General features: G+C 41.0%; 1 protein-coding gene across 2 annotated transcripts in view; it reads left to right on the top strand.

Annotated features, from left to right (window-relative positions):
• ptbp2b (polypyrimidine tract binding protein 2b) overlaps positions 1–13544 on the top strand; it is a 46508-nt gene that overhangs the window by 9940 nt on the left and 23024 nt on the right. Inside the window, exons 5-10 of one of the 2 annotated variants that reach the window (XM_030073832.1) lie at positions 2554–2625; positions 2732–2803; positions 4000–4158; positions 4881–4991; positions 7089–7260; positions 12409–12486. In XM_030073832.1, coding sequence (XP_029929692.1) covers positions 2554–2625; positions 2732–2803; positions 4000–4158; positions 4881–4991; positions 7089–7260; positions 12409–12486 — 664 coding nt within the window. The remainder of the gene's footprint in view (positions 1–2553; positions 2626–2731; positions 2804–3999; positions 4159–4880; positions 4992–7088; positions 7261–12408; positions 12487–13544) is intronic. The other variant, XM_030073831.1, reaches the window with a different exon arrangement.

The raw sequence follows: 13544 nt of genomic DNA, 5'->3' as shown, positions 1-13544 counted from the left end.
ATTATAGGCGAGTTAATTCGGGAGGTGGAGCCACATGTGTCCAAGTGGACGTGTCACAAGGTTGTACTGATTGAATAAAATCCCCGGCCACACCACACACACACAAGAGGCAGAGGGGGAACTATGTGTAAACTAATTTATTGACAAGGTAGATTGGGCAAATAAAATATTAAAAATAAAAATATAGCACAGCTGCTGGCTTATGATAAAACAATAAAACGTGCTGGCGTAAGTGTCCAATTAAAACAGTCTTTCCTCTAAACAGTCTATATGAGTAATATACTCAGTCCATTCCGGCGGAGTCCTGGTATCAGTCCGACCGTGTGCGTGGTGAGGCTCCGTCGGGGCGCGCATTGAAGCCGCCTGGACGCGCTCTCCTAACAGCCCAAACTTTAGGATAGCGGGTGGTCCTGACCACCCGCTATCCGCTTTCCCTTAAGTGTGTGCGCAAGATAGCAACTTTAGGGATAGCGCATGAAACACGCCCACGAACACACCTCCAGGAGCAAATGACGGAGTCGGCATAACGGATAGCGGGTAGCGGGTGGCGCAAGATACCGTTTAGGGATAGCGGAAGTTCCTAAATCCGCAATTTGCGGGTAGCGGGTCGTGGCAGCGGATAGCGGGTGGCACAAGATAGGGCCCTGAGTCTGTTGAGTCTACAATGCAATACTAATCAGTAACTACCAATCAATTTTAAAGCGCTCACATGCCAGTTATGGCACTATTGTAGCGGAGCAGCACACCATAACCCACAGGCTAATGTTATTGGAGCAGAGAACTGGCGCGTACACAATATGTTTATGAGAGCTGCTATGATGAGATAGTAGTGTTGCTGTGTGTCTTGCCAGCATGGCTGCTGCCATGCCTCAGCATTCTGGGTTAAAACCCTGTGTACTTGTTTTTTCCCAGCCTTGAAAAGCTAGAAATATGCATTACCGTTCTTATTGTCAAATTAATTTTTCATTAGATTATTATAAAGCCATGTGTATGCGGTGTTCTGTTTTATAAAACTCAGTCATTGATTGACTTAGCACAATTACTCCCCTCATGAGGATACAGCCAGCTGTTTTTTATATCAATTCTCCGCCTGCTCCACTAGTCTTTACACCTGTCAGTTAAACAAACGCTAAATAAAAAAAGTGCCCTTTCACTGATGGTGTTGTGTTCTCCAACAGCTACAACAGCTGTTATTACACGCAACCATTACACATAACTGTGCGACTCCTTATCTTATCCATATGATGAATTCATCACCTGGCCGTGTAAAGTGAGATCTCAGAAACGGATCAGTGATTAGTTTGTAGCACTCATATCTAAACCCACATTGCAAGCTGTGTAACAACTGAGGAGAAAATGTAACTGCTAAATAAAATGTTGACTCTGACTTCTTGTAATTTAAAAGAATGATAAAATTAATCACATAAGTAATTCATCAGTGTTGCCTGAGTGAATGTGCCTTTGATTGGCATTTTACAAATCTCTGCATAAACACCAAAAAATGTATTTCTTCTTTTCCAAATTCTTTGTTGAGATTTACATGGTTTGGTTTTATGGTCACATCTGGAAGAGATGCAGCAGTGTTGCATTTGGACATCTCCAGTGTGCCAGCTTGCTGTGGGGAACAGACCACCTCAAGACGCACTATTGACGAAAGTAATTGGGTCTTATTCATACACTTTGAAGGTCACTTTGACTTCACTGAGCCCGTGACATTTTCATGTGAGCTTCTGCACCCACATGTACAAATCAAATGTACACTGTAACATGTTCACACATGTGAATGGGCACTGCACTAGTATGACATCAAAGCAGGTTCCTGGCTCCAACAAAAACCTACACAAACATAGACTGTAATATTTAATTTTATTACTCCATTGTACCATTTCATTTTGTGCACCAATTTTTTTTTATCGCACTGAACAATGCAGGGTAATGCTTTGGGCTCTAGTGAGCAATGAATATGCAAAAAATTACTCTGTGGAGCTCTTGCACACATCCCTGTGTGAACTGGACCTCTCCCATGTATAAAAATCTCATACTTGCGTTGCTTTGGATAAAAGTGTCTGGCAAATGTGAATTGTAATTGTAATTCCCACATTGTTACTGCAATTTATACTGCATTAACCTCTGACATAACAACGGAATGCAATACAGTGGTCCCTCGTTTATCGCGGGAGTTATGTTCTAAAAATAACCTGCAATAGGCGAAATCCGCGAAGTAGTCAACTTTATTTTTTACAATTATTCTAGATGTTTTAAGGCTGTAAAACCCCTCACTACACACTTTATACACTTATACACAGGCATTAACATTTTCACACTTTTCTCTCTTGTTTAAACACTCTCAAAGTTCAAACCAGAACACAGTGTGCTGTAAAGAAAAAAAAAAAGCATGCAAAATTGCACAAAAAAAAAATCCATGAAACTGCAGGCCGCGAAAGGTGAACTGCGTTATAGCGATGGACAATGGTAGTATAGTAATGGTAATGTTAATATTTTTTTTTTTCAGCAATGTCAAACTTTCAAAAGTTGAGTGTGACTGTGTTGCAGGCGTTTCTGGAGTTGGGAACGGAGGAGGCAGCCATTACTATGGTGAACTACTACACAGCTGTCACCCCTCAGGTTTGAAACACCCCATTTTCCATTCATATTTTATTGTATAAGTATTATCATACATAATAAATATAGCATTAAATAAACACTATGTTATGTGGATCTCAACCCTCAGGTCAGAAACACTCCTGTTTTCATCCAGTACTCAAACCATAAGGAATTGAAGACTGACTCCGCTTTGAACCAGGTGCTCACACCAAACACTATCAGTTTTTTTGTTAAGATTCTTTTTTCCCATTCCTGCTTTATTTGACTAAAGTGATAGTAGAGATGGACAGAGATGACATGCAGTCTGAGCCAGAATTGAACTGGTGCTGCCGCAATAACAGTAAGTGGTACACACTCTGTTAGGTGAGCCACTATCTTTGTATTTGAAGGCCAATACAGATAACCTCTCATATCATAAATGTGACCATTTGTATGTAAACAATTGGAAACAATTTTGAGCATTCAGTGATTCCCTCGGAAATTGTACCTGTACCAGGTGTCTGAAGATTCTCAGTCATCCAGGTCATGATATGTAAGTAGTGTAGAGCAAGTCAACTGAAAGGATGAAAGGATAGTATTGTAGATAGGGGATAGGTGGTGTCTGAGGCGCCCTCCTCGGTGAAGTGATGGCTTCTCTACTTTGACATAGATGGCCTCCTTCACTTGTCTTTCAAACCAGCTGTCCTCCGACAGCCATGCTTCTCTGACAGGAAGAAGCCATGGGCTCACCGGTCTCTCCCATAGTGGCCAACCTCTACATGGAAGAAGTGGAGAACAGAGTCCTGACCTCTTTCATAGGAACTACACCCAACCATTGGTTCAGGTGCACAGATGACACATGGATCACCATCAAATCCCAGGAAGTGCAAGCTTACACAGAACACATCAGCTCAGCAGATAACAACATCAAGTTCACAAGGGAAGACTCTAAGAACAACAGCCTGGCCTTTTTTGACTGCCAAGTACATTTCGAAGAGGACAGGAGCCTGCACGTGAGGGTCTACAGAAAACCCACCCACACAGACCAGTATCTACTCTTTGATTCTCACCACCCATTGGAACACAAGCTTGGTGTGATCAGAACCCTGCAACACCGGGCAGAGAACTTACCATTGAGTGCACATTCCCGGGAAAAGGAGAAGAAACACCTAAGGAAGGCACTACAAGCTTGTGGATATCCTAACCGCGAAACGGCTTCTGAAAACTATTTAGTCCAGTTGACTTGCTCTACGCTACTTACATACCTTTACCTGGGTAAAAAAGATGCTGGAACAGCAATTGATCATGAAGTTACAGATTTCACCTTTAAAGATAAATAACCAAAGTTTTCTCTCTCTCTTGTCAATACTTGCCCTTTCTCATGATCCATTTGTTGTTTGTTTTTTTTCCTTCCAGAGGGCTCAGGCAGTACTGCAGGCTGTCTCAGCGGTCCAGGATGGAAGCTCACCCTCTTCCGACCCTGGAGTTTTGGACCTAGCTCCACCCCCCAGCCCTGTCCTGCGCATTATTATTGACAACATGTTTTATCCCGTCACACTGGATGTTCTCCAACAGGTAAAATGCTCAATTTGCAGTCACCAGTCAGATTGATACACAAAGGAGGATGTTCAGAAGCACACATACACACGTCATGATCGGTACACACTACCATCAAAACACTGCCAATTTCTTCACCTTAGGCAAAAACATAATTTCCCAAAGTGAATATGAGAAAATGCATGGAAAAATGTTATACACAAAAATTATCCCTGTGACATAGTTGATGTTAGGACTGTGGACAGTATGGTATTAAAAAAAATGTTATTATTTAAATCACAATATAAAAGCAGCGTATCACATTTGGTTTGGTAGTTTACTATAAATGCACCTACCATTCACGCTGAATGTTGGTTGTATATCTCTGGAACCAAACATTCAAGTGACCTGAAACCAAGGGCACAAACTCATCCTTGTGGTGATCATCACATGGCCACAGGTATTTGGTTCAGAGCATTGAAGCCAAAACCAATGTGTGTGTTGTGCATCCTTCAAAACAATTTTTCAGCTTTATCTCACCACTCAAAATCTTACTGTTTTGCTGTTTATATCTACATTCATTTTGGAGCTGTCCACTCCTGGTGAACTTGACGCAATAGGGAAGAATTTAATGGATTAAACTTGATGGCTATATTACATGACATGTATTTGTTTTGGATGAAACAGTGAGCCCTTTTCCAAATACAGCTTGACTAATGTGTCTCTATCTCTATCTGTTTCTTTTTAATGGAACTTTCCAGATCTTCAGTAAATTTGGAACAGTGATGAAGATTATAACTTTCACCAAGAACAACCAGTTTCAGGCTCTGCTACAGTTCAGCGATCCCGTTAATGCACAGCAAGCTAAACTGGTAGGAACACAACATCCGGCATGTAAGGCTGTGTTGAAGATAAAGTGTAATGAGAAGTCTATGATCTATCAACCTTCATCAGTTGGGATGTCACTATACCAAAATTTCTGTAGTGAATGCCAGTACCTGTAAAAATCCACAGGTACTATGGCGAAACTGATAACCCGTATACTTCATTCTAAATTTGTGTAATATACACTACTCACAAAAAGTTAGGGATATTTGGCTTTCGGGTGAAATTTACGGGAAATGTAAAAAGTTCACGATACAGTGATATATCATGAAAGTAGGGCATTTAAGTAGAAGCATGCACTGGTGATTTCCTCATCTCAAACAATTTATTGAAACAAAAGCCAACAACAGTGGTGGGTATACCACAACAAAAAATGTCAATGTCTCAATAACTTGTCATGTGCCCTTGAGCATCAATTACAGCTTGACCACGACGTCTCATGCTGTTCACAAGTCGACTTATTGTCTGCTGAGGCATGGCATCCCACTCTTCTTGAAGGGCGGCCCTCAGGACATTGAGGTTCTGGGGTACAGAGCTCTGAGCCTCTATACGGCGACTCAGCTGATCCCATAGGTTTTCTATGGGATTCAGGTCTGGAGAAAGTGCAGGCCACTCCATCTGAGGTAACCCAGTCTCCAGCAACCGTTTCTTAATGATACGACCTCGATGAGCTGGAGCATTGTCGTCCATCAAGATGAAATTAGGCCTGTGTTGTTCATGCAGGGGCACAATGACTGGATTAATGATGTTATTCAGGTAGTATGGGCTTGTCACTGTACCATTAGGGCAGTTCTGTACTGACTAGACACACCTGCCCACACTGTAACACCACCACCACCAAAGGCTCATCTGGTGACAACAGTGGCTGATGCATAGCGCTCTCCTTGACGTCCCCAACATCGCTGGCGGCCATCATTTCTGCTCAACATGAATCGGCTTTCATCAGAGAACAGCACTGAGGCCCACTGGTCCCTCGTCCAGCGTAAATGCTCCCTGGCCCATGCAAGACGATGACACCTGTGCCTGGTGGTGTGGTCAGGTACCCTTGCAGGTCGTCTAGCTCGCAGACCATGCTGATTTAAACGGTTTCGAATGGTCTGACGTGACACTTGGGTGCCTCTCACCTCCCTTAAATGTGCCTGGAGTTGAGTGGCATTCATCATCCGGTTCCGCAGGGCACTGTTCACAATGAAGCGGTCATCAGTGTGGGATGTGGCCAAAGGATGTCCACTTCTATGCCTTTCTGTGACTCTTCCAGTCTCTCTGTATCTCTGTTGCAACCTGCTGATGACACTCTGTGACACTCTAAGCTCAGTGGCCACTTCCGTCTGAGAACATCCTGTTTGAAGCCTCGCAATGGCGAGGTGCTGCTGATCAATTGTTGGGTGTCGTCTTGGTCTCATGATGTCAAAATGTGAACAGCATAATGAGGAGGACTGTTTAAATACCAATTCTAATTGAACCAGGAAATTTATTGGTCGATTCATGGATCAAACACCTGTTGTGAATTTTGCTGTTAAACTCCTTGTTAGAGAACAGCAACTTGTGCAAAAAGTACTGAAACATTGAACAGTTGGACATGTGCATTCAAAAGTTTGCAGAAGGTCACATTAAGTTCACCTGTAAAAGTTATAATGCATTTTAGGTTCATCCTGAAATTTCACCCGAAAGCCGAATATCCCTAGCTTTTTGTGAGTAGTGTAAGACTTAAAAACAAAGAATGTGGTTGGCTAGGTTGAATGTGTTTCCACACTTCATCTGGTAAATGGAAAAGCACTGATTGTTCACTTGCTTTTGCTTATCTATGTATGCTTTTGTAATTTGCTATTCCCAAAAGGTTTTTTTTATTAATTTGTGGCTCAGGAGGAGTGCTACTCGTCACCCATAGGTTAATTCAGAACAAAGCAGTACAATAGACTTACTGTACTTTAACATTTAATTTTATACTGTTCCTACTGCCCAATTCTATTTTTACAACTTTGGTATGAGGTTGTAATAATCCAACCTTTCATACTATAAGAATTTGCTATAGGACCATGTTAAAATTTTGATGTTCTCTCCCTCTTTCACTCTTTCCACCCCAGTCTTTGGATGGGCAGAATATCTACAATTCGTGCTGCACTCTGCGGATAGACTTCAGTAAACTGGTCAGCCTCAACGTCAAGTACAACAACGATAAGAGCCGAGATTACACCAGACCTAACCTGCCGGCTGGAGACGGAGACTCAGCCAATAAGGATCATTCTTCCTTACTGGGTAAATATACATTTATCCGTCTACATAGTGGTCTGTCCATTCCACCTTCCTTGTTATCTGTGGTACCTTTTTAAAAAGCCTGAAAAAGTACTAAGTGTCTGCACTTAAGTCCGTCAGCAGTATTAAAATGGCTCAAATACAGTTTTCAGATGTCTTTTCATTTTGTGTTTTCATTTGTAATGTCTTAATGCAAATGTTGAAGTAAATAGCTATATCGACAGATTATTTTTATTCAGTATGTAGTGAAAGCGGACATAAAGACAAAATGGGGAAAAAAGGGAAATATAACCAAAAGATGTGAAGTGGGTTGCCAGCAGTTGTGGTGGTATTTTCGAACATTGTATTGCGTTACTTATACTCCCAGCTGGTCACAATAAAGTTGACCCCCAAGCATATCATGCTTTTTCTAAATCCTGTAGATACAGTCATTTTCCTACACATGATCAATAAGAAGTAAAGTACCAAATAACTGCCTGTTATTTTATGAGAGAGAGAGATCCATGTCGATAGATTGATATTATTTCACCTCCCTCCAGGCAGCAGGGATTTATCTTCCTGTCATTGTTACTGAATGCTGGATGCTTCAGAATTGAGTGGATTAAAGTGGTCAATTTCAAAAATGTTAACCTCAGTGGCAGGAGGCTAGCAGTTAGCATTTGGAGCATCCAACCAGTTTCCAGCACCCGCTAACAATGAAAGGAAGATACTGTAGCACCAACAACAACAATTTTTTTTGTGTGTGTGTCCTAGAGAAAGATGTTTCTTTTTGGCAAATTTAAAACCAAAACTGAATTTGAGAAATTCTTGTGTACTACACACTGTAGCAGCTGAAAAAAAGATAATTTTAGCTTCAGTAAACAGAACAGTTGTGTTTATTTGCAATTAATATAATACAGTCATGGACGAAAGTATTGGCACTAGGGATGCAAATTATCGATTAATTCATTAATCGATTGTTGATTCACCTTGATTGTTGATTTTCCTGAGAAGCTGAATTTCCCCTCTCTGTTCCTTATGATATACAGAAAAAATGCCTATCATGTTCCTTAATCAAAGATTTATTATACTCTGGCTGGATGTAGTATATCACCTCTCGAAATCCCTCGCTGTCAACAGTGTTTATCGGCAGCATGTCTGTTGTAACCATATTGCATATTCGTAGGGTAATGCCCTCCGCTCTCCCAGCGTCACACACTCTCCGTCCCAACACTGCAGTGACTGTGGGCTGTGAAGCTGGTCACCTCGCTCCTGCAGCACGGCTGAATGTGACGTATTTAGGTGGTAATTCAGCGAAGTTGTGAACCTGCTGTACTTTAAAGTACAACCACATATCATGCATTTGCTGCCTTTGTCATCATTTATCAAGTTAAAATGGTCCCAAACTCCGCTTTGTTTTGACCGCTTCATGTTTGTTTTGTTCTCTTGTGTGCGTCCCTGTACATCTGGCGTCAGCACTCAGTACAAAGGCGCCCTCGCGTGGACTGGTGGGGCACTACTACCCCCGTTCAAATGGACCATGGAATGTTCAATTAATTGCAAGCAATTTAATTTAATCGAGTGAATTCTTATTGATAATTAATGGATCACCGATTAATTGTTTGCATCCCTAATTGGCACGCCTGGAATTTTTCCAGAAAATAACACCATTTCTCCCAGAAATTGTTGCAATTACAAATGTTTCTTGGTATACACATGTTTATTTCCTTTATGTGCATTGGAACAACACAAAAAAGCAGAAGAAATTAATAATTATTGGCACCCTTTTAAAACTGTGGATAAATCATTTTATTTCAAGCATGTGATGCTCGTTTAAACTCACCTGTGGCAAGTAACAGGTGTTGGCAATATAGAAATCACACCTGAAGCCAGTTAGAATGTATAAAAGTTGGCACAATGTTTGTGTTGTGTGCCTTTGTGTGTTCAACCAAGCATGGAGAAGAGAAACAAGAGCCCAGAATTGTCTGAGGACTGAAGAAGCAAATTTGTGGAAAAATATGAACAATCTCAAGGTTACAAGACCATCCCAAGATCTTGAAGTTCCTTCGTCCACTGTGCGCAGTATAATCAAGAAGTTTATAACCCAAGGAACTGTGGCTAATCTCCCTGGATGTGGACGGAAGAGAAGAATTGATGAAAGAATGCAACGCAGGATAGTTTGAATGGTGGATAAACATCCTCAGTCAACTTCCACACAAATTCAGGCTGTTCTGCAGACTCAGGGTGCAAAGTGTCAGCTCGGACCATACGTCGTCATCTGAATGAGATGAAGCGCTATGGCAGGAGACCGAGGAGAACCCCACTGCTGACAGAGACATAAAAAAGCCAGACTGGAGTTTGCAAAGAGGCACCTGAGTAAGCCTCAATCCTTCTGGGAGAATGTTTTTTGGACAGATGAGACTAAGGCAGAGCTTTTTGGCAAAGCACGTCATTCAACTATTTACAGAAAATGGAATGAGGCCAACAAAGAAAAGAAGACAGTACCTACAGTCAAACATGGTGGAGGTTCAAAGATGTTTTGGGGTTGTTTGCTGCCTCTGGCACTGGGTGCCTTGACAGTGTGCAAGGAATCATGAAATCTGGAAACTATCAGAAGATCTTGGGCCGCAGTGTAGGGCCTAGTGTCAGAAAGCTGGGTCTGCGTCAGAGGTCATGGGTGTTCCAGCAGGACAATGACCCGAAACACACCTCAAAAAGCACCAAGAAATGGTTGGAGACAAAGTGCTGGAGATTTCTGAAGCGGCCAGATCCAAATCCCATTGAACACCTGTGGAGAGATCTCAAAATTGCTGTTGCAAGAAGGCACCCTTCAAATCTGACAGACCTGGAGCAGTTTGCAAAAGAAGAGTGGTCCAGAATTCCAGTTGAGAGGTGTAAGAAGCTTGTTGATGGTTACAGGAAGCGATTGGTTTCAGTTATTTTTTCCAACCAAATATTAAGTTGAGGGTGCCAACAATTTTGTCTGGCCCAATTTTTGAGTTTTTTGTAAAATGATCTAAAATTTGTCTCTTTTCTTTTCTTTTTTCTTTCTTTTCTTTGTTCCAATGCACATAAAGGAATTAAACATGTATACCAAAAACATTTGTAATTGCAACAATTTCTGGGAGAAATGGTGTATTTTCTGGAAAAATTCCAGGGGTGCCAGTACTTTCGTCCATGACTGTAGGAGTGGTCTCTGAAGTATCAAATGAACTCATTGGCATGATTACCCAGTACAGTGGTGTAATAGCTACTCAACAGGGGGGTTTCTGAGCAGATGTAAAGATGGTATTAAAAACAGTCATTTCAAACAGTAACAATAATTTGTTGCTGCAATTTTACATTACATTAATAACGCAATAGTGCACTGGAAAAATGATAAGAAACAGGCTAGACTAGCCAGCTGAAATTGAGGCAAAGATGAGGAGGATTGTTAATCTTTACTGAGAACTATACTCTTTTCATCCCTTCCTCTGTATCTTCTGTACCTACTAGCTACCTCCTCATCGCTTCAATTGTCTACCTTTCTCAGTCAGTTTTTTTTTCTTCTAAACTGTCCATTTTTTCTATTTTCTGTTTCCCTTTTCATAGTATAGAAATGAACTAAAGTCATATTGGCTGGATTGGCCTCTGTTAGGTCTGTTTTTTATATAACCACAGTACAGAACCAGCTGGATGAGGGACAGACTCGAGGAGGGAATGAGAGTGAACTCTTCTTGTCTTTACTCAAGTTCTTTGTGTGGATTCCTCTTCTGAAAGGATAGAAGTGGTATAGTTCTTCTGCTTGCTCACTTTTGACAAGTTTTTACAGAAAAGCATCTGTGACTTTGATCATACTGTCTTTGTTTCCTATCTGCATGTCCTCAGCCGTCACTGCTTTCCATTTTATTTCTGGCAGTATTATAACTGGCAGAGATGACAAGCTTGATGGCGAAGCATGTTCCATGGTTGCAGAAAGAAGCAGAAAATGAATCTCTCAAAGAATTCTATAACATTGCTTTAGAATTTTAATATTACACTGCTAATATTCTGAGTTAAAGGTGCTATCAATAATTATTACAGCATTTATTATGTGACCTAAGTATATGATGACTTTAAACAAAGGAATCACTGAAACAACTGTCAGCCTCTAGCAGCTTCTATACTGCATTTTATACAGGATTTAGAGCAAAATCTGTTAGATTGCTTTACAGCACACACCAGAAGGAGGGCGCTGTTTTTTTTTTTGTTTGTTTTTTTTTTTGTTTGTTTTTTAGAGCCAATGGAGATGCAGCTGTCAGTTTCTGGAGTGAAAAACTGATGGAAAAATCACTTTGGCTGAATCCAAATGTCGACGCTCTGAACACGTAGGCAGGGCTTAAACTGATAGTCTGGACTCTTACCAATTGTATTTGCTGCTCCATGCAAGTGTAAAGCATCGACTAAGTTTGGTCTGTTAACTGCTTCCCTGTCACAAGAACGAGAGCTTCACTGAGTGTACTGCTCCAAAATAAATACAGCAGATACTGACCGGAAAACAACACAAATTTGAGCAGCCATACAAAGGTGAAAAATTGTTTGAAGGATACGCAACAACACACATTTGTTTTGGTTTCACCATCAGTGCTATTTTAAGCCACCCTAGTTTCCAACATGGTGGAACTGTTCTCTGCTATAGCAATGCCACTGTTTCACCGTGTAGGTTGAATATGGGACCAGAGCGCTGCTGCCTGGTGATACAGTGTCCTCTCTGTTTATTGGTTAGTAGTGTGCACAGGTTGTGTATTCCTCCTCACACCGAAGACAGACAGACTTATGTACCTTACTGTAGTTTAATAGTCTATGGCAGCATGTTGGGACTCAGAATCATCTCCACATGACAACAGTTACCTTTTCCTTAGATTTGGGGTATTAATATCATATTCTCACATAATTTAACTTATTATTGTTACATAGTCTAAAAATCATAGTTTGTTTTAGCTTGTAGGAAACGATATTTGGTTGACCTCAGTTTTCCTTAGTTTTTCTGCTACTAAGTGTCATCAGTTTCAGTGTAGTTTAGACTAATATTTCAAGTATTGATAGAATTTAGTCATTTTCCATTTGTTTGGTTTCCACTGATAGCTGTGCTTTTCAGAGCTAGTTTAGGTTGGTATTGTGTGGTGTAAATCTAGTTGTTATATTGTCTTATAGGTACCCCGTCCGGAGCACTAGCTTCCTACTCTAGTGGAGGAGGTTACTCGTCTTCTCTCTCCCTCTCGCAGGGTGGAGGTACCTATCCTTTCCTTTTTCTTGTTTTATTTTTTTCCCCTGCACTCTGTCTCTGCCTTTTTCTGTCCTGCTGCTGTCCTGTCCCTTGTCTTGTCCTGTTGTGGCTGTTATCTGAATGCACCAGGGCTGGAAACTAACTTTACTTCCATCAGCTTCAGTGGCTGGTCGATAACACAGGTGGACAGAGATATCAGGTGGATATCTGCCTTTCATTCATAATTAGCTAGTCAGTGTCATCCATCTCCATCAGGATGGATGTGGTGCAGTTTGTGTGATTGAATACAGCTATCAAGGCCTGCTGTACAGAAAATATTCGTGCCTGTATAGGACCTCAAAAGTTAGCTTGCAAACCCTAGTTGACTATGTGGGTTGTTAGCTACTTAACGTATTTACTGTCCCCAAAACTTTTGTGGAAAATTATGCCTGTAAACTGGTTGGTTACTTCTTAATTGTATAAATAGATCAGCCCCAACCACAACATTTCCCAACATTTAGCTGGTGACTGATGGTAAATTTCAGCCTGTACAACACTTCCAGGTAATCCTTAAAAGTTTGGAATTCTTAGGAGCATAAATGCTTGTTTTTGCCATAACATACATGAAAAATTACCATAACACTTTACTGTGTTTTCTGTGTGTGGTTGCAATAAAAGTACAATTATCTTAGTAGGCTTTCACATCTACCCTGTTTATTCCGTTTGAATTAGACAATAGTTGATTGGGAGAGGTAGGAACATACATGAGGACTCCGATATGGAGCAAACAAACAGACCATGGTCTGCCTGAAAAGTCAGGGCTCAATCCAGTTCCATGTGGCCCACGGTACTAGCCTGGCTCCACACCCATGAATCACCAGTCACTTTAAAATATTCAAGGGATTCATGTGGGTCTGCCAGTGATATTAAATTTTTCAATGCACTGAGTCCCCTGGGCCCACAGGTGGTAATTTGAGAAGGTCCCAGGGAAGTTTAGTGGGTCCCGAATAAAACTTGTTTTTTTTTTTTTGTTTGTTTGTTTGTTTGTGACAAATTGAAGTGTTAAACTTGTGTTTCATGTTAT

The sequence above is a fragment of the Myripristis murdjan genome, chromosome 17 (genome assembly GCF_902150065.1).
Source record: "Myripristis murdjan chromosome 17, fMyrMur1.1, whole genome shotgun sequence".
NCBI classification, from domain to species: Eukaryota; Metazoa; Chordata; class Actinopteri; order Holocentriformes; family Holocentridae; genus Myripristis; species Myripristis murdjan.
This window is presented reverse-complemented; position numbering and strand designations above follow the sequence as displayed.